The sequence below is a fragment of the Pezoporus wallicus genome, unplaced genomic scaffold (assembly GCF_028554395.1).
Source record: "Pezoporus wallicus isolate ANWC-B61680 ecotype Strahan unplaced genomic scaffold, APGP_CSIRO_Pwel_v1 contig_13954, whole genome shotgun sequence".
Classification (NCBI taxonomy): Eukaryota; Metazoa; Chordata; class Aves; order Psittaciformes; family Psittacidae; genus Pezoporus; species Pezoporus wallicus.
In genome coordinates, this window is record NW_026638000.1 from 2,491,066 (window position 1) to 2,512,662 (window position 21,597).

The following is a 21,597-nucleotide window of genomic DNA, read 5'->3' on the forward strand; positions in this document are numbered from 1 at the left end:
AGGAGGGGTTCAGAATAAGCCACTGGAGCTTCTACTGGTATAACAGGGATGGAAGTCCTCACAAAAGCCTTGACCTGCTGTTCCCAAATCCCACATGGCTATTCCATGTCAGGCACCCCCCCAGATTTAATGCTTTTCATGTGAACTGGGTCGTTTTGGTGAGGTTTCTGCCAATTCGAGTAAAAGCAGCAACATTGGCCCACACTAAATAGTGAAGCAAAGGCTCATCTTAGGCAAGGCAGATTTGGTAGGTTATAAAAGTTGCTCTAATATTAATGCTTATATTTTAGAGGTGTTCACAGCAAGTGCTTTGCTGTGGAGCTGGGGGCTGCGGGACACGTACCTGCTCCCTCTCTTGAACCTCTGTGAGCATAACGATGGTGTGGCACTTCCACTCCCACACCATCCGCCAGAAATCCTCCACCGTGTGTGGAAGCGGTCCCTGGGTGGCAATGAAGTAATCCTTCTGGCGATAGCCCTGCAGAGAAAGATCAGGATCTGCTCATGTCGTGATATGTGAGAGCAAGAGGGACAGGGATGATGGTCAGAGACACGATCGGTATTAAACTGGTGCTTCCCATCAGCCACGCTGCTCAACAACGTGATGGTTACTACAGATCTGGTGACACTGAACCCACCCAAGTCTTGCTTCTTGCCAGAAATAAAGGAAAAAAAGACCTAAATTCACGATCCTGAGTTGTGTTTTATGACTTTTTACAGCCATGGCTGAAAGGATGAAATTCTGCAGTGATAAGTAACAGAACAGATTTCACAATGAGATGCTAACCCTAACTATATAGCAGATACAATATATAGCAGACATAAATATAAATATATTAAGAGAACATTGAATTTACACAACCATTTAAACTGAAAATGAGAACATCAGATATGTATGGAAACTCTCATAAGCCAAACCCAAACAAAACAGGCCATGTTCTTCATAAGCTGATTGTGTCTCTTTCAAAAGACTTAGCAGCAACAGCAAAATATCTGACTTGCAGTTTAAATACCTGAGTTTTCTGATACATACGTCTATGAAGGAAGCATTGATGTAGTCCGTGTACTCCTGCCCTCTTTTCATGGACAGAATCACTCGATTGAAATCATCTGAAGGAAAAGAAAACAGTCTTACTATTGGTAACTGGGTACTGACCGCTCCATGCTTACACCTGTGAAAGAACAAAACCAGTAACATCTTTGATCTGTCTCAAAGCTCTTATCCAGGATTTAGAGTGTGCAGCAGGAGGAGGGCACTGGTTTTGCTGCTGTTGATTTTCCATCCACACAGGATACGGCGAGGTCTGAAACTTTCAGTTTCAGGTGCAGATATTACAGTGCTGCTCTGGATTATGCATGGAACCACAGAGAAATACAGTGGTTTAGAAGGTGAAGCTGCTGAAAAATACCTGATGGTAACACATTTTATACTGACAGAGTAAAAACCAATTCATTCAATTGTCTGCAGACACTTTATGAGCCCATTACACTTTGTAAGGAGAAGATACTGTTTGTATCAGTTGTTCTTTACAAATTCAGAGCAGATATACCTGCAGAGAGAACAACAAACACAAGGGGACGGCAAATGGAAACACCCCCAAAAAGTGTATTCTAGCTAAAAATGAAGCAAACCCCAAAACCACCACTCTGCAAGGTTCAAAAGGGTCTGAAAGTGTTTCAATTTTACAGGCAGACCACTTCAAACTTTTTCACATGAAGACATGGAGCTGTTGGAGCGAGGCCAGAGGAGATGCTGCGAGGGCTGGAGCAGCTCTGCTCTGGAGCCAGGCTGAGAGAGCCGGGCTGGGGCAGCCTGGAGAAGAGAAGGTTCCTGAAGGGGAGACCTGAGAGCAGCTCCAGTGCCTAAAGGGGCTGCAGGGAACCTGGAGAGGGGCTTGGGACAAGGGATGTAGGGACAGGCCAAGGGGAATTGGCTTTAACCTGCCAGAGGGGAGATGGACATGAGATTTCGATGATTCTGTGATAAACAGCACCTTACTGGAGGAGCTTTAAGGTCCCTTCCAACCCAAATCAATTCTATGATTCCATGACACTATATGCAGTGATTATTTGCAGGATTGCCATTTCCACATCCAGGCAGGACCTCTACTTTGGAGTTATCCCAATAGAGCTGTCTTGTTGTCGACACAGAGATACAGTGTGCACTTAAAACAGCCTAAGGGTCATTGGGTATTTCTAGCAGTTATTTCTATACACAAGAAGTCCATCTCTTACATGGGATAATCTGGATGACTCTGGCTTTCTTCATGTTTGCTGGAAGGTTGCCAGTTCTCATGTTTTCTTTCATGATCCGAACGTTTGTTAACTTCTGCAATAAAACACACAAATGAGGATGAGAACTCAGTGTGGTTCTCACTCACCAGACCTGGTACTGAAGAGAGTTCCTAAGTGCCTTTATTAGGCACAGAAGTGTAACAGAGTCAAAGCCAGCTGACTTGGCACAAACCCCACTTCGTTGGCCCGTGTATAAAAATGAATTAAGAAAAACAGTCATGTAATAGTCATGTAAGTTTTACATACTGATATTTAAGAATCTGAACATCCTCCCGAGGCTTATCAATAAAGTTTAAAGGCTGTAAAATAACAGTGGGTTTTACCATTTTGGGTCAGTTTGGATCTTTGGGGGGGGGGGGGGGGGGGGGGGGTTAAGGCACTTTTGGCACACCCAAGTGTGGCTTTCAGAAGCCTATCTCTATTCCAGTAAATCTATAGTACCAGCAACATGCTATTACAAGAATCCCCTGCCCTCTGAGAAATCACTTTTCAGCGACTCTGCAATACTGCGTCCAACAGACTTTATGTCAGAGACTGTCACAGTGGTGACAACACAGCTCCACTCTTTTTGGGTGTAGGTGGGCTCAGTAAGCCTGGATCATCTTAAGTCCTTTTCAGCATACACACCAGAACTAAAGGTTGTTCTCTGCACTTCAATGCAGCCTTGCTGGCAGATGACGGCAAAACCCGACTTAGGAATGCTAGAGAAAGTAGAGTATTTGATGTTTTCATTCATTTGAAATGAAACTTGTTGCTATGTCAGACTTCTTTTCACCTTTACTTCTACATCATTGTCTTTTCCCAATCTCAGTTTCTAATTAGATTTATCCTTTAAAGGGAAGTGAGAACTCCAGTTACCACCTAGGTGTCATTTAACGCTTCAGACCTATCTATAGAATAAATATTTTAGCATAGCATGAGCCCTTGAAAAGTTCTAACTACTTCCTCAGACAACAAAGTCCATTTTAAAACACCATCACAAACAGCCAGTGCGGTTGCTCTCTACACTTGGGGTTTCTCCACTACACAGAAATGCTTATTTTCCTTCCCTTTCCTGACAGATGTGGATATTCAGCCCAAGATGTGCAAATTCTTTGCAATTCAGTCATCGCTGAGTTAACATTCCCCTTGAGATGCAAAAGAGGAGCCTGTAATCCAGCTCCCTCTGCCAGCATTATCTGATCTGGCACCTAGCACCAGCCCCAAAGAATAATGCCATTTTTCTTTCTTAAACAAACAGAAAACGATCGGAAAAGTGCCCTAAAACATGCAGCTTTGAATGAGCATTTGCAGAACAGGATGTTATTCAAGGCCCCGTTCACTGGCTCCGCAGACCCATTCACTATAAGCACAAAACAAACCAAGTCATTGCTTTGATGGACCTTTTCTCTTCAGGTTACACTTCTGCTTCTGAGCTATCTTTTGGGCTTACATGTTTCCACACTTACTAATCCTGTGTCATACTCACTTTAAATTCTTCTTCTAGCCCTATTTTGACGAGGTTTGGCGCTGCGTTGTGTGATGTTTGTAGATGTTTTTCTAAGGAGGACACATCTAGCTCCGTGTCACCGTAGAGGTAGTATTCAAGTAAGGCTTGATAAATGAAGGAGTATTGCATCTGCAATGAACAACGAGGCAGGTAAGTGTACTGCAGAACAAGGAAGTGAATACAGGGACTGTAGTGACAGGACAAGGGGTAACGGGTTCAAACTTGAACAGGGGAAGTTTAGATTGGATCTAAGGAGGAAATTCTTTCCTGTGAGGGTGGTGAGGCACTGGAATGGGTTGCCCAGGGAGGTTGTGAATGCTCCATCCCTGGCAGTGTTCAAGGCCAGGTTGGATGAAGCCTTGGGTGCCATGGTTTAGTGTGAGGTGCCCCTACCCATGGCAGGGGGGTTAGAACTGGATGATCTTAAGGTCCTTTCCAACCCTAACTATTCTGTGATTCTATGAAACTATGAATTCTGGCACTTTCTCATCTATTTCCTTTGGTCTACAATCCACGAATTGCCAAAATATACCTTAAGCTAAAATAGAGTTTTCTTGTTACACTGCTCACATTCCCTAAAATTCCACTCTGGATACCTAAAGATGATGTGCCTCATGGTGATCTTCACAGCCCTAACTTACCTTTATCTTCTTCCCCAGCCCCATCCTTCTACCAGGCTCTGTTCATTTCCCAGTTATCCAGGCGTGCAACAGAACAGGACATACTGGGATGCATATCAGAGTGGAAATACAGGAGGATATTCTTCTTTGAGCAGGAAAAGTTGTGATTGCAACTTATTAAAGCCCACTTACGTCAGTCTGAACCATCTGCGGCCGCTGGTTACGGATCCTTGAGACAAACTCAAAGACATCGACCTTCTGCTCCGCGTGCATCATGTCTATGATGGCATCGATAACGATGAATGTGCCCGTGCGGCCCACACCAGCGCTTGGGAAGGGAACAGAAACAACCATAAGCCTCTATGGGATTACCAAGTCTGCAGGAACTGCTATAGCAATGACACAGGTAGAACTTCCATTGTTTACACTGGACTGAAATGCTCACTGCGAGACATAAAACCTCGTTATTTTAATAATGATAGCAAGAAATAGGCGAGTTCTTCATGTAAAAAGTCACCTCTTAACAGCTCAGAAAGGATGAAATCAGAATTATATCAGGAAAAAACCTTTGGAAAAAAAAAAATCTGCTTGACCAGCGAAAATAATTCAGTCTAAGATGACATTTTAAACGGTTTTTTCTTAACTTTTGGCTGTTTTCTTGGTTGCTCTTTCATGCTACTTGCTACAGGTTAGTTGCAAGTTCTACACTTCACCATCCCCAAATCCTTTCTTCTATATCCTCCAAGAGCCACGAGAGGGAGCACGATCATTATAAATCACATCACTCCAGCCACTTTCAGCTGTTCCTTTCAGAGGAAAAGGGCATGGCATCCTGTGCTAGGCATTAATAGCTCTCCTTTAACCTCCTGTTAGCTCACTTTGTACAGGAACAGACGTGATGTCCACATACACCTTCTGAAACGCGACAGAAATCTCTTCCCCATCCCAACATGCTCAAACATCAACACTCATCAATGTTAGATTTCAACTAACACCAGTAAAAAATTATTGCATGCATAATATGACTTAGTTCATATGTACACACATATCATTTAACAGTAAACACCATGGGAAACCTGTGCCCCCAGGTTCTCCTGTTCCAGATGGAGAGGAGCAGACCCAACGAGTACCATGGACCTCCCTCAAGACTTCACACGACTTCTTCACAGTCAGCAACCCTGCTATAACACTCTGCCTCCAAATGCCTTTGCGTTTAATGACAGGTTTGGCAGGCTCCCTGCTCTCCTTGCCCAGCCACATCCCAATGCAAACACCTTCTCCCCAGCCCCTCTGTGGCCATGGACCATGGGCCACCACAGCTCCCACCCCATGGTGGCCTCTCACTTCCTTTCATTCACGTTTGACCTCTGTCACCATGGATGAGTTCACCTCAAGTCCTAATGTCATGACTCACAGTTTACAGAGACTTTCCTCTTCCTGATGTGTCCTGGAAGCCACCTCTCAGCATGGGTCACCAATTGCCAGCTCATACTTGCCCTTTGTTGTGAGCTTTTACACACTGAACCCCACACTCAGCTTCCTCACATCTGTTTCTTTTATGTACACAATCCCTTTTCACATATCCTTGTTCCATCCCCATACCTCTGCCCCAAGGTTACCTGACTTCTGAGCAGTGCTTAATTCAATCCTTGTATGTTCCTGCTGAAGCTGGTAAATTTGCCAACCTTGACATTTGCCTTGCAAGGCCCCTTTCATCCATCCTTAGCCTATGCTGGGATATTCCGTTACTCAGCTATTCCTCAGTGGAGCTCTCTGCTCACTCAAAAACTGTATTCCTGAAGACTTCTGGGAAAAAAAAAGGCGGAAAATCCTGGGGTTTCCCTCATTCTATCTGTTCTTTGCTCCTTCCAAATGCTAACTTAGTGTTTTATTAACTTCCAACAGACTCCGCTTGAGCAGTTTCTGGGCGATGTTTGTATAAAGGCTCACTAAAAGTGGATGGTTACTCACTCTCGATGAGTTTCCCTTTCCTCTTCTCAACAATTCAACAGTGTCACATCCTGAGCCGTGACGGAAACGAAGTGTCACCTCTCTGGTCCTTTATTCCTCACACAGGCTAAAGCGCTGCACCAGCCCCCAGCACTGACACATACCGGTGCTGCTGTGTCCCATTGGACAATTATATTTCATTATATCTAAATCCCTGCAGATTTTTATTGAGTTTATTTTATATTTCCCTTTATTTTGTCTCTAATAATGCTAATTAAACTAAGTACAGAATTTCCTGTGGGTACAAAATAAAGCTCAAGCCCAACAAGAGTCTCCACAGAACACCACGGTAAAAGGGTATAAAAACATTGTGGCTTTCTCAAATGAAAGACTATGTGAGACTACTAAAATCTCCTTTTCCCATTTAATGCTTTTCTTTAAGCCTCTTATATATGACACCTGGGAGAGAAGATGAGATCTGGATGGCAATGGAGAACCACAAAGGCTGGCTTGGCCAGGACAAACATGTTCTTTTTCAGTAGCACACACTTCAACGACTCTTGGAGTGAATTTCTAAGTGTCTGATACAAGCAAGAGGAAAAGAGACAAAATACAGGAATCCACAAGCATGCCCTTAAAACAGGACCTAGAAAGATGACGCTTCCTTTTATTCTATGAGAACTGCTCCTGAAAAGACACTTCTTGCTCAGCTGTGAGCTTCCAGTTGCTATAGAGATTGCAATTAGTCTCTTAAAACTGATCTGGAGTTTTAGTTTGTGGTCTCATTACCACAAGAATTCAAACAGTTCAGCACAAGGCTTTAACAGCAGGATGTTCATGTGTGTGTGAGTGAACGAGTGGGAACATGTTCTGCATTGCTATGTAGGACATTCTTAAAATTGCAGCACTGAAGCCTCTTAAATGCAAGTCTTTATTCCAAACTTTCTAGGCTTTTAATGGATGATTTACATAGCAAACTGCAATTGTGTTGTGGGAGAAGTGGGGGATGAATTCCCAGAGGAGCATTTAGTGGCAAAGGTCACAGAGTTGCATTACGAGTCTTGTTTTTCTGACAAAGGAGCATATTTAGACCAAACACTGGCTATCACTCATGGATAAAAAAGAAACAAAACAACGGAGCAACAACTTCTGATTGAGTATTAAAGTGACAGCAAAGATCTTTTGGAATGGTTTTTACCCTGGGCTCTCAAAAAGTCAGCATATTACATAATATATATTATATTGTATTATATTGCCTTTTACATATATAAATATGTGAGCAAATACATATACACATACACACACTTCATAGTCTATGAGTAGATTACAATTTAGCCTTGATATTACACATGTAACCCCAGGCCAAGCTAAGAGAATGGCTTGAGGAGCACATACATACCTGCAGTGAACCACAATGGGTCCAGCATGGGCAGGATTCAATGTTTTGACCTTCTTCAGGAATTTCAGCATCCCAATAGGAGTGAAAGGCACCCCGAAATCAGGCCAGCTGGTGAAGTGAAGCTGCGTAACAAGCCTCGGAGCTTTACAACCATCATGAAGCTGCAGCAAACACACAGAGCTCAAGTTTGACACTTCATTTTTCATGCAAAGGTTTATATATAAACTGCTGTGGTTATTTGTGAACCGATTCCTGCAACATTTAGAGCCTGACTCAAGGAAGTTTACAGCGTATGTAAAATACAAACACGGAGTAAAATTACCATAGATTATTCAAGGCCAGGTTGGACACAGGGGCTTGGAGCAAGCTGCTCTAGTGGAAGGTGTCCCTGCCCATGGCAGGGGTTGGGACCGGATGAGCTTTAAGGTCCCTTCAACCCAAACCATGGAAACCCTCCCAACCCAAACAACGCTGCCAGGAATGGGGCAGCCACAACTGCTCTGGGCACTCAAATTCCCCAAGTTTCCTTTAAGCAAATATTTGACATCATAACAATTTGCTTTCGAAATGAAAAGGAATTCCCATCGGGAGCACTGCCCATACTTACTGACTGAACACAGAACTTGCGGATGGTGTAGTCTACCAGAACGATGCAATCTTCCACGGACACACGGATATTTCCATAAGTCCAGCACCCCTGGTCAGGCCAATACTGATAACATTTTTCCTGTTCAAACACACAGTGAGTTTAATACTGAGTCTGCTTTCATTGTTGGTTACTCATAAAACAATGAGGATAGGATACGTTAAGTCTGAAAACAGTTATGCAGCGTTTCTCATCTGGCACAATGCAACTTTAACACTTTGCTAGTGCTGTTGATGCTTAAATTTATGCAGATAAGGTGAGAACAGCTTTGGAGTACTTTTTTAACCTAGCCAGACCTAAACAGCTTCTGGGTTGCGTGGGATTTTTGTTAGGGGGTGCCTAACAATGGGGACTGCGGTATCTTGAGTCTAATTTCTAGGTGTGAAATGCAAGGCAGTCCCTATCTGGAACATCTAGATTTAACAGTGCTGGCTTCTCATCCTGGGAATGGGCTCTACTTACAGACTGCTTTTGCCGTTTGAGCTTCGTCAAGCTAATAGTAAATAGCTTCATCAAGGTAAGAGTAGAACAAGGCAGAAGTACTACAGTAAAGAGGCAGACAAGGAACTCCTGACCTCATGACTGCAGTGAGCGGATGGTATCTGCACTATATCTTTGTTACTGTAAAAAATGCACAAAATAGGTATGAAAACTGACTTTCACACCGTGATACGATTCTGCAACGTCTCACAACCGCATCCTCTTCCATCTCCTCATCCATCTCCTTCCCAAGGCCAGCTATTGCTGCTTACCCCCATATTTCTCCACTGGCAGGAGCCCTTGAGGGGCAAGAGTTTTTGCTGACTTTAGATGTATTTCAAGTAAGGATGCAGCATGCTCAGTGTGCCAAAGTGTCCCACAGGGTAAAAGGAAATACAAGGAAATAATTACAGAGTATCTTTCATGTTTCTTGTTGTTCATTTCCTTAATATTTTAACTTAGCTTCTCAAGCCTGTGAAGCAGGAATTGAGTTCAATGCTTCACACTTGCCGTGTGTCTCAGCATTCAGCCAGTAGAAAGTCACACAATGCGAGCAGCAAGATGCATACGAGGAGGAATGGGGGGACAGGAAGGAACAGCATTACTCTCATAAAGCAGCAGCTTTGGTTTGTTTTGTGCATGTGCCAGAAGGTATTTGAAATATAATACTGAGGAAAATGAACAGTTTTTATCTTCATTTCCAACCAAACCCACCCACAAGCACAGCCTTATGGTGCGATAAAAGCTCAGGCATGAGAATTTGCTTTTGGCTATGGGCTACGCAGGACAAAATTAGCTATTGGAATAGTTTCCTTCAGGTCAGTTTGTCTGAATTTGTATTTTGGGAATGAAAACTACACGTATGAGCAGAAAAACCCATGTGCTAACAGGGGCTGGGGAATAAAGTAGTCAGAAACACGACTGGCCAGATGCTGAGCAGCCACGACTGCTTTTGGAGCACGCTCTCCTAGAGACATCTGAGAGCATATCAAAGCTCTTTACCTCTTTCCTTTCTTTCAGGTTGGTTAACATGACGATAACAGCCGACTTCTGCTCCCATATCATCCTCCAGAAGTCATTAACTGTTTCCTGCTTTGGTCCTGCAGACAGAAGCATAGACACTCAAACATATATTTGTAGCAGGTATCTTCTCTCTTGAAACACACTCTGTTAGGCAGACTACGGCAGGAGCATCATTTAGTATTTTTACATTGCAGTTCTCCCCCATACCAAGGTCCAACATTGCCTGAGAGCTGCTCATCCTGCTGTACAGGACAGGAACCATCCCTGGCAGTGTTCAAGGCCAGGCTGGACAGGGCTTGGAGCAAGCTGCTCTAGTGGAAGATGTCCCTGCCCATGGCAGGGGTTGGGACTGGATGAGCTTTAAGACCAAACCAGTCTAGGATTCTATGATTTCTGAAGGGCAGGGGCAGCTATTGTTTTGTATTGTCTGGGATTCCCCAAATTTGTGGCTAAACCAGCATAAGGACTCATGTGAAAATGCTCATTTCCATAGCAGGATTGCTGTAGAATCAGGAGACAGCAATCTTTAAGAGAAGTAAAGCAGGAGTTGAGGGGGCAAGGTGAGCCTCTTCACTCAGAGTATCTGCAGGTCTAAATGCAGTGTGCTGCCTCACACTCACTGCTATTTGGTTCCAAGACTAACCTCTAAATCCCACCTCACACTTGGCCACAATCTGCAGCTGAAAAGAACCTTGAAAACACATCTAAAATTGAATGTTCAGCCATAAGGTGTAGAGAATAGAGAAATGAGAATACAGTACCTTGTGCTGCGATAAATTTATTCTTTTCTTTATAACCCTGTAGAAAAAAATATCAGAGAAGTTAAAAGATGAAATGCCAACATATGCCAGCAGAAAAATACTTATTCTTTAGTATTGGGTCTGGTGCTGTTTAACATCTTTGCTGGTGACATGGGCAGGGGGATCGAGCACCCGCAGCAAGTTCCCAATGACACCGAGCTGTGCGGTGTGGTCAACACCTGGAGGGAAGGGATGGGATCCAGAGGGACCTGGACAGGTGGGACCAAGTGAACCTCATGGAGTTCCACAAGGGCAAGGGCAAGGTCCTGCCCCTGTGTCGGGGCAATCCCCAGCACAAACGCGGGCTGGGGGAGAGTGAACTTACATCTATATATGATGCATTAATGTAGTCTGAAGGTGGGACTCCATCGATTTGGCTCAAAATCACTCTGGAATGGTCATCTGGAAGAAAACACATTGCAGGCATGTTTGCATGTTTATCAATCTGAAATATGTTATTTGCCTGCAAGCAGGAAGCCAGGCTAAGCACACACTTCACCCAAAAGAGCTCTCTCCTGTATTGCCCCTACTTCTCATCAATGAACTTTCTCCCTAAGCCCTTTGCATTGCTCTCAACCTGGAGGTCACTGTCACTGCAGCTCTGCAGTACTGGAAGCCCAAACTTCTCCATGTTTGCTTACCCCAAACTAAACTGAGATCCTAAAATATCCACTTGACACAGTGTATTCTGGTAGAACCCCATGAACGCCTTATAGCACATCACTGTATAACCACTATAGTAAAACCTAACAGGAGAAGATCAATACTAGAGACATGCCACAAAACACTGTATAAAGAACACTTGTGAAGAGTGAAATTGCATTACTTGAACAGCAAATGAACACTACTACAGCCTGCACTGTGCCAGAATTAATGCTCTGATTGATAAGGTGGTGCTCTGATTGAAAAGGTAATGTCTTACATGGCAGGATGTTGGGGTATCTGTTCTTCTCCCTGTTTTCTTCCTTATTTGCCATTTCAAATGTTCCCTGCACATATCCAGATGTTAAGGACTAAAACATAACACAAACAGAGAAGTCAATGGATTAGAAAACAGTTAAATCTTGACCGCACCATGGCTTAGTGACAATGCATCCATACACATTGCCCTGCATCCAACAGAATTAAACCACTGGCTTTAAACTTTCTTTGCAGTAACTTTCATTATAACAGGAAACTACACCCTGGCAGATTTCGCTCCAGAGAACGAGTTCAGCAGTTCTGGAGACAGAAGCAGTTTTCCCCCCCAGAGATCAGAGTTATTTAGGAAACGAAGCTGCCATCTGCCACAGTGATTCACAGCGCCGTGACCCAGCGCGTGGATGTGATGCTCCGCTGCGCTCCGCTCCTACTTTTAGCCACAACAGTTGGTTCAACAACACAGAGTTTGATTGTTAATGGCTCGCTGCGAAGAACATTCAGTATCAAACACCGTGCTGAGGTCCACAGGTGAGGGCCCAACGCTGGTATAAAGGGAGGAAATAGAACATAAATCACAGCTCTTTCATGCGGGAAGTTGCTGTACGAGCACACGTCAAATTCTGCAAGGGATCAGCAAGATGTGAGGCTGCAGATAAATTTAGTCAAGCTGAAAAAAAAAACTCAAACAACAACAACAAAACCCAACGCTCTTGCACAGCAATCAAATGGAAGGAGGAAACACAGAGGAAGAGAGTGACGGGCTTAAGCTAAAAGAGGGGAGATGCAGGCTGGATGTGAGGAAGGTAAAACACAAGCACGGGTTGCCCAGAGAGGTGGTGGATACGTCATCCCTGGAGACATTCAAGGCCAGGCTGGATGTGTTCCCCAGACCCTGATCTAAGTGAAGATGTCCCTGCGCATCACAGGGGCTGGAACTGGATGATCTTTAAGGTCCCTTCCAACCCAAACTATTCTGGGATACCATGAAGATGAAAACAAGGAAATGCCCGAGATGGAGCCCCTCCACTGCCATGGCAGAAGCTGCGGAGACACCACCACTGAGCTCGGGCTGTAGCAGAGATCCTGGGGCAAGGGGAGAGCCAGATACACACCATTCATCAAGAGGAATGGCACGAGGCTTCTGCCCTGTGCTTTTAGCTGCGCCCTCCCTGCAAGCTGCGTGAACAAGAACTGGATTTCATTAAGCTTCTTGTATTGAGCTCCTAAATAACCCAGTGTCAGCATCTTGGATCCCACCAAGGCAAAGTAAAACCCCAGTGGTCTGGCAATGCACAACCACCTTCTCCCACCCTTCTTCTACCTCCTACCACCCAGTTTGAATCACACTGGGGAAGGGAAAACAATAGTCAGCGACTGCAGAGCCTAAAGCAAGTGCCCTGCTTGCCTGGCAGACAGCTGGGCTTGGAATTTCCCCTTAAAGGCAGCAACCCGTGTTGGAAGGGGGACATAACATGAAAGCATGAAAGCGGGGGGGGGGGGGGAGTATGGGGAGAACTTCATTACCACCAGAGAGGAAACAGCAATGTGCACCTGTGGGTTTGGGTTGTTACATATCACTTTAACTTGTGAATGTAAGTAAAAGAAAGGGGAGGGAATGTGAAAGAAAGAGTTGAAAATGAAAGCTGCTCTTAGCAAACTGCTTGATTCCTCGTTTGAATGAAGCCCAGGGTTTTGCTAATTAAAAATACATTTACGATTTATAAAACACAGAAACACAGAAACTTAATTTACATTTTGCATACACCAACATCATCAGCACTTCAAACACGAATCCTTCCGCTTTCAACATCCAGGCATCAAATTCCCAATAAAGAGCCAGATAAGTTCTGCATCTTCATGTGGAAAACACATGAAAAGTAATTATCTCTGGCAAAATAATGGAAAACCTCTGGAATAAGCAGGGGAGTTTTAGGTTGGATATAAGGAAGAAGCTCTTCCCTGTGAGGGTGCTGAGGCACTGGCACAGGGTGCCCAGTGAAGCTGTGGCTGCCCCATCCCTGGCAGTGTTCAAGGCCAGGTTGGACACAGGGGCTTGGAGCAAGCTGCTCTAGTGGAAGGTGTCCCTGCCCATGGCAGGGGTTGGAACTTGATGAGGTTTAAGCTCCCTTCCAACACAAACCAGTCTGGGATTCTATAAGGAACATTTCCTGCTACTTATTCCTGAGAAGCCCTGATGTCTTTCCTAGAAAACTCAGCTTTGCATGACCCAGATTAGGCATTGAACCCCAGTGCAAGGCACAGCCCCTTTGGCTGCTCCCACCCCTCTCCAGAGCAGAGGATGCGATTCATCAGGGATGCGCTTCATTGTGCCCTCTCCATCACCCCAGGAATCACAAGGCACTGATGAGTCTTGGTGGTGCTGGGTCATCTGCTGCCACCACAGCCTTATCTGCTTGCGCTTCACAGGAATCCTAAGATCTCTCTGAAGCTTCCGAGTGGCTCAGTCTCCCCCAGCATGAGCACATTTCCTCCTCTTTCGCACGGAACAAGCCACGGGGACATCTCAATCAAGTCAAAAGGGGTGATTTTAAACGCACTTCCTTACAGGAAGGTTTTTCAGGCATTCATCGGAAAATCAAGGCAACAAGTAACCAACCACAAACATCCAACACCCAGCTCATCTTGCAGCATGGATGATAAATAGAAGTAAACAGGGCAAGTTTAGATTGGATATGAGGAAGAGTTTTTTACTGTGAGGGTGGTGAGGCACTGGAATGGGTTGCCCAGGGAGGTTGTGAATGCTCCATCCCTGGTGGTGTTCAAGGCCAGGTTAGACAGAGCCTTGGGTGCCATGGTTTAGTGTGAGGTGTCCCTGCCCATGGCAGGGGGTTGGAAATGGATGATCTTAAGGTCCTTTCCAACCCTAACTATTCTGTGACTCTAAAGGCCCACACAGAAATGAATGTAGGTGTTTTATTATGATTTTCCTTTTTCCCTATGAAGAAAGAACACCATTTTCCCAATGTCCTGTGTTCACAAAGGAATCAAGTAATTAAAATGAAGCAATTGAGAGCAGAAGGAGCATTTGCTATCTTGGTTAGTGCACAAGTGCAAGAAGTGCAATTTACTTCTTAAGGGTAATTTAGGCTTTATGGATAAAATCAGAAGTATTGAAGAACATCATTAGGCACATAGGAGAACAGTCCTCAAAGATCCTTTCTATCCACCACATGACCTCATCTATTAGCACTTGTTTTCTTCTCTTTTTCACCAAAAAAAACCACTTGGGACCAGATTTCTTGGGCTGGTTCATGTGCCTGTCCAATCCTGGCTCATGGACTCACCATTTTCAATCTAAACCTGCTTGAAATTCCCAATGGAGACCCTGTGTCTGCATTCCCAGATATGCCTGACCCCTGACATGTCAGATCAGGCTGTGTGAAGCAAAGACCACAATGGGCAGAGATCCCCCAGCGCATCCCCATCAGCTGAGCATCCCCATCCCAGTGCTGCAGTCAGGGTCCACCCCGGCCAGCGCCTTGAGCAAAGGGGACAGCTTTGGACCCAGCAAAAACCTGCAGGATTTGGCACCTATGGCTTCAAGGGGCAGCCAGAGGTGTTAACCTCAGCTGGTGGGAGGATGGAGCTGAGCTCTGGGGGATGCTCTGAAGGAGATGCTATCATCCAGATGTTTGTGCCGATGGCTCTTGATCTCTCAGCCCCTTTCCTTCCAATGCTGCAATAACTGACTTCTGTTTGTCATCTCTCTGGGTTTATGCTACAATATCAATCACTCTGATTTTTCAACTGTCTTTCACCCTTTCTTCCTCTCTCAGGATTAAGCAAACAGCTCATACATCTACGCAAGCTGCCACAGGAGATAGAGCAGGGACAGATGAACCCACATAAAGCACTGATCAAACTTTATGTACCATCGCTGCTTGGAGTACTTATTTATGGGGACTGGACCCCCAGTTTTCAGACAAATTCACACACCCACAGCAGGGCGCAGGAAATGATCCAAGCAAAGCAGGTTTTAAATGTAAAAACAGATGATTTGTTTGGCTCTTACAGAATGAATTAATCAGGAGAGCCAAAATTCACAGACACATCTCCTCAAATGAGTTTTCACATTCATTTTGTCAACCCTGATAAGTATCTCCACAATCCCCCCTCGCTGATACGGCACTGAAATTGTGTGGTTTAAATATATCATCAACCAAATTGCAGATATAAATATGCTACCAATTAAGAAGGTGGCTTAACAGACTGTCTAATCAATGTGTGCATCGGCTCTTTGACAACCCCAGATCTGACATTTAAGCTACTTGCTTCTGCTGTGATGGGAAGTGAACAGAAATAATAAAAAGCACGGAAAAGGCCCCAAATGCAGACATGTGAGAAACACATCACGCTATCTGTCCACCAAAACTGGCCCTGCAGCAGCTCACCACAGCCTTCAGTTACGACTCATTTATATGACCACACGCAACTAAAGCTCAGGGTATGGGCAGAAAATAAAACCTCTTTTCTGACCAAGGCAACACGTTAAAGGAAAAAAACCTTACAGTTGAGATGCTTCAGAGAAATGAATGTGTTAGGGCCACAGGGTGCTGCAGAAGGGGAAGTGATGGGATGGTAACAAAGAGCAAAAGGTCCAACTATCCCCCCCAATAACATCAAACCTCACTATGGCACTATTAAAGGCCACACTGTCTTCTTCTCTAAGTACTTCCCATACAGGCAGAAAACTCCAAGTCCCCAAAAGCCCTACACCACCTTAAAGAAAATCAATGCTAAGGACAGTCACATTCAATTCTCCTTTTCTCCAGCTTCAGGCAAACACTAAAGATCTTCTCCCAGTGTTAGCAAGTGTCAAGCAGTTTCTACACTACCAGTTTGGCACCACCGCATCATAAAGCGGTAAACGTTATGGATTTTGTCCAGATAAAGGGCTACCCCACACCACAGAGCATATACGAAAGCCAAGACTTTGAGATTCCAGCATCACGCACCAAACACTCTTGAAAGAATTACTAATATTTGCTGATGTCTGGTTTTCCCCCCATTCACTCCACAATGAGAACTTACATTGAATTCCTCCCGGAAGAGCTTCCCTTCATCGGCTGATCGCATCCGTATCTCCTCTTCAAGGTTTTCTACTGGGATAGGGAAATACTTCTTGGGGCCCGAGGGAGACCGACTGAGCAGCATGACCCGTTGCTGTTCTGTCAGTACAAGGAAAGTTCGTGTTAAAGGCATGTCCAGAGCAACAGATAATAAGTTATTTCCAACCTAATTACTTAGAAGACGCCAAAATGAACTTCCCACATGAGACTTCAATCAGTGATAAAGCTTATTTAAATGAAATAAGAAACCAAAACCACAGGCCAAGGAGCTGCTTTGAGAGCATAATAAATTCAGGCAGAACCATGTTGTTAAAATTAATGATGTCTCTGTTTACAACGGATTAAAAATGTGACCAAGTTGTATTTAGAAAAGGACAAGGTTCCTTCTGCTGATGAAGACTGTGCCAGCCCCAAGCTGCTCTGCTGTCTGCAGGGACAACTTTTAGCATCTACTACAAAAGGGATGCTGCTAGATTATTTCACTTGTGAAGGGGAAATAATAATAGTAGTAGTAGTAATAATAATAATAATAATGATGATGATGATAATAATAATAATATCATCATCTTCAACTTGGCAGACAACAGTAACTGCCCCAAGATGAGCTTTTGCTCTCAGTTGCCCTAGCACAGTTTGCTATGGGGACTGCTGTGGATGCTTCTTGACGCCAAGACCTTGCCTCACATGGGGAAATAAAGCCCCAGGACCCCTTCTCCTTCTGCTTTCACAGCCCTCAGGAGCACAACTGGCCACCTAGACACTGCAATGAGCATCCCCACAGGTGGCTGGAAGAAGTGGAGGGATTAAGCCCACCATATGGTGAAAGTAAATTTAATCTACAACTGAAGGCAAAGAGCAAGGCAGACCCCTTCCTACATGCTGACAATGACAAGGTGACTTCCAGCAGCCATGCCTGCAAACTACAGCTTGGTGGTTGCTCTGCTAACCACCCATCACCAAAGGGCATTATCTGGTGCCAGGGCACCGCGGGGATGTCCAAACCGTGCTCGCCAGGGTTCCTGAGCACAACCACCGACTCAACGGGAAGCCAATGTGTACATTTAGAGGTTTGATCTATGGCTACCACCGTGTTTGTTAACCCGTTCTTCAGTTCACATGCAGCAACGTGGAACTGGCACAGAGCACAGAGGGAACTCTTTTTTATCATGCACTCAGTTTTTCTCCTTGTCATGGCTAACGTAATTTGTAAGCAAGAACCAAACAACCCCTCTACGTTGCCTAGGTTTGACCTGAGGCTGGGTTTGAACCCACCCAAAGGGCTCCCTGCTCACAGAACCAAATCCAGCACAGTAAAAAAGCCACTGGAAAACATTTTCAGCTCCTGAGAGTGTTTTCTTGTAGTGCTGCTGGCTTCAAATGCTGCCCTGTCTTACCCTTTTCCTTCTTTCTCTTTACATTCAGGAACCAGCAAGTAATTTCACAAGGAGCTGAGGACCCTTTTTTCCCCCCATTTTAAGAAGAAATACTGCAATTTTCTTCTCTAAATAAAAAGATCACAATGCCAGAAACCTGGATCTCACCCTAATAAAACATACAGAAAGGGCACGAGAAACATTTACAAAGAAATAGATACTTAAAGTGAACATTCTTTGAAACCAACAACTGAAAGTTAAGGTTATATATGGATAGACTTAAATATACTTAAAATACTCAATTTTTTAGTATCTTCTCTTTAATAACAACCCTTATATTATTAACAAAAAGCAAACACAACTGAATAACTGAATCCCTAATTAATCATAGAATCCCAGACTGGTTTGTGTTGGAAGGGAGCTTAAAGCTCATCCAGTTCCAGCCCCTTGCCATGGGCAGGGACACCTTCCACTAGAGCAGCTTCACTCAAATTGGCAAACAAGCCCGAACACAACCAAAACTCCCAGTGAGAAGGAAAGCAAATCTCTCTGTACCTTGTTCTTCTAAGATCCCATTTGGCATCTTTTTGTCCCCGGAGTTGACAACAGCTTTCCTGTGTCTTCTGAACCTGAAATACACACAGCCATTAATCTGAGCAACTGTTGAAAGGCAAGAAGTGTTTTCCTAAACCACTGTTCACCAACCAGGTCATTCTGGAGAAGCTCTTTCTGTTCATCCTCACCGCGAGAGCTTCCCCTGTGCTGTGGTGGAGGCGCCTGCCTCACCAGCTCCTGCCTCACCATAAGCACGCCTTTCATTTCCTTGTTAGATCATATCTAAACAAGGCTGAGCTACTTCTGCCAGCGGAGCTCCGCACACACCTACCTGAAAAAGTACCCAGCCAACAGGATGAAAATGATGAAGACCAGGAGCAGGATCAGCATTGAAGTGAGCAGGTCCTTGTGTAAATGGTTCCCCTCTGTAGAGTCTGTGGATAGAACACAGGGAACACTATAGACACAGACTGCCTGAGCTGGCACAGGAACTGTGCCAAAATGCTGTGGTCCAGTGCAGTGAGCTGCTTGTACTTCCTAAAAGCATCATTATTTGTTTAATACATGCAAAGCTGAAACTGAAGGCTTAATTCTTTCATTGCTCTCTTTGCCCCCCTTCAAAAGCACAACGAAACCACCTGCTGCTGACAAGATCAAGGATGGTTTGGAATCCCTATAGGGATGCTGGGGAGGGACTCTTCATTAGGGACTGTAGTGACAGGACAAGGGGTAACGGGTTCAAACTTAAACAGGGGAAGTTTAGATTGGATATAAGGAGGAAATTCTTTCCTGTGAGGGTGGTGAGGCACTGGAATGGGTTGCCCAAGGAGGTTGTGAATGCTCCATCCCTGGTGGTGTTCAAGGCCAGGTTGGACAGAGCCTTGGGTGCCATGGTTTAGTGTGAGGTGTCCCTGCCTATGGCAGGGGGGGTGGGACTGGATGATCTTAAGGTCCTTTCCAACCCAAACTGTTCTATGATTCTATGACTGGTTAAGCAAAGGTTTTACCTGTAATTAGAGTAAGTTTAATGGGTACAAGATACCAAGTTACATTTGAAGCCCATTCAGGACACTTCTATGCACATCAGATGTTTCTCAGCCTGCCAGACATAACCAAGAACGCCACCCTTTGTATAGATTATATTGAATCCAGAGATACAACATGTGTTTTAAACACATCTCTTTTACCAGGCCAGAACACTGCTGCTGGTGTACTAGGCTCTAAAGCACATGCTGAGCATGGTCGAAGGGGAAGGCAGGAGGGGACAGTGCAAACTGTCTTCTATGGATTATAATATCATATCATGGAATCATAGAACAGTTAGGGTTGGAAAGGACCTTAAGATTATCCAGTTCCAACCCCCCTGCCACGGGCAAAGACACCTCACACTAAACCATGGCACCCAAGGCTTCATTCAACCTGGCCTTGAACACTGCCAGGGATGGAGCATAATATAATATATTATACATTATATATATATAAAATATATAATATAATATAATATAATATAATATAATATAATATAATATAATATAATATAATGTAACATTATATATCACATTACATTAAAAATTAAGAACCAGTAGGAATTATGAAACTTTTAACAAATACTCAGAATGAAGATTTAAAAAGTATATCTTTGTTATATCTAGTATATATTGCAAGTCTCATCCTTCCGTTAATAGTGGGTTTATGTATGTGACCCTTTACATCTGAGTTTCATTATGCTTCTATAACTTTTTCATTCTACTAAACAATTCAATATATAACACGTTAAAGTCATTAATAACCCAGCATGTTTTATTTAAGAAAGCAAAACCTTAGCTTCCAGCAAGCAAAACACAGCCCTGCTCCCTGTTTTTCATAGGCTCATGGAATGGTTTGTGATGGAAGGGACTTAAAGCTCATCCAGTCCCAACCCCTGCCACAGGCAGGAAAGGCTTTTTGAATCACAAAATCAAACAGGTTGGAAAAGACCTTTCACATCAACTCCAACCATGACCCCAGGAATGAAGACCTTGAAGAGATCTTGCCACAGGCCTCGACAAACACAAGATTACAGTGAATATACAGGAGTACCTAACACCTGAAATATTATAGGAAGGAGCTCATATGGATATGAGTATTGGGTTGTATCTTGTGAGCAGCTGGAAACCCTCTGGATGCTCAAACAAGACATCCGGACACAGAAAAACTCCCTTTATAGAGGCACAGATGCACTGGGGGCATACAAGGAAAGAAGGTATCTCAAGTCAACATAATAGTACAAAGACAGGGAATAAAATGCATGAAACCTGACATTTAAGTGGGATATAAAGATGGAAGTGACAGGCATGACAAAACTGTAATCAGAAACCATCACTTGAGAGGGTTTCAGAAAATCCCTGTCAGTGTGTGGATGAACATGCATCACCAGGAACAGCTTAACAGCGTCTGGGTGGTGTTTAGCAGTAACACGCACTCTATAGAAACCAAGGGCTGGCAAACAAACAAACAAACTAGATATTTTTGCCTCTCATAAGCAAAAAGGAGCCACTTTAGCCCACTTTAAGTTTAGGTATTTCCAACTCTGTATCTTGGGATCCACCTTGGGGTTTTGCATTAGAACCATCATTGGCTCTGTGTCAAGACCCATGACACAACGGGGAAAAAACAACAACTTTGAGTCATGAGGGAACTAAAATTTCCCTCTGCTCATTACACAATACAAAGATCGCCCATCTCTTCTCTTCAGACTGGATGTACTCGACATCACACTTTGGAGATGTCTTTGGAAAACTGATTCCCAAACACAGAGGACCTCAATCCAACCCAAACGTTGTTCAAGCTGCTGCCTCCATTTCCTTAGCGAAGCACAGAGCCCCCCTGCAATGACTAATGCATCAAGATCTCACCTCTCCTCCTACCATTTCACAAGGAAATTAGGTCAAAACCCACAAACAGCCCCATCTTCCTC

General features: G+C 44.1%; 1 protein-coding gene across 2 annotated transcripts in view; it reads right to left on the reverse strand.

Moving 5' to 3' along the window:
* The window catches only part of PTPRE (protein tyrosine phosphatase receptor type E), a 93,207-nt gene that overhangs the window by 5,393 nt on the left and 66,217 nt on the right, over positions 1-21,597 (reverse strand). Inside the window, exons 3-16 of one of the 2 annotated variants that reach the window (XM_057408685.1) lie at positions 18,973-19,075; positions 18,642-18,715; positions 16,676-16,812; positions 11,625-11,715; positions 11,028-11,104; positions 10,664-10,700; positions 9,882-9,979; positions 8,361-8,480; positions 7,754-7,914; positions 4,597-4,732; positions 3,764-3,913; positions 2,236-2,329; positions 1,034-1,110; positions 344-478 (exon numbers count right to left, since the gene is read on the reverse strand). In XM_057408685.1, coding sequence (XP_057264668.1) covers positions 344-478; positions 1,034-1,110; positions 2,236-2,329; positions 3,764-3,913; positions 4,597-4,732; positions 7,754-7,914; positions 8,361-8,480; positions 9,882-9,979; positions 10,664-10,700; positions 11,028-11,104; positions 11,625-11,715; positions 16,676-16,812; positions 18,642-18,715; positions 18,973-19,075 — 1,490 coding nt within the window. The remainder of the gene's footprint in view (positions 1-343; positions 479-1,033; positions 1,111-2,235; positions 2,330-3,763; positions 3,914-4,596; positions 4,733-7,753; positions 7,915-8,360; positions 8,481-9,881; positions 9,980-10,663; positions 10,701-11,027; positions 11,105-11,624; positions 11,716-16,675; positions 16,813-18,641; positions 18,716-18,972; positions 19,076-21,597) is intronic. The other variant, XM_057408686.1, reaches the window with a different exon arrangement.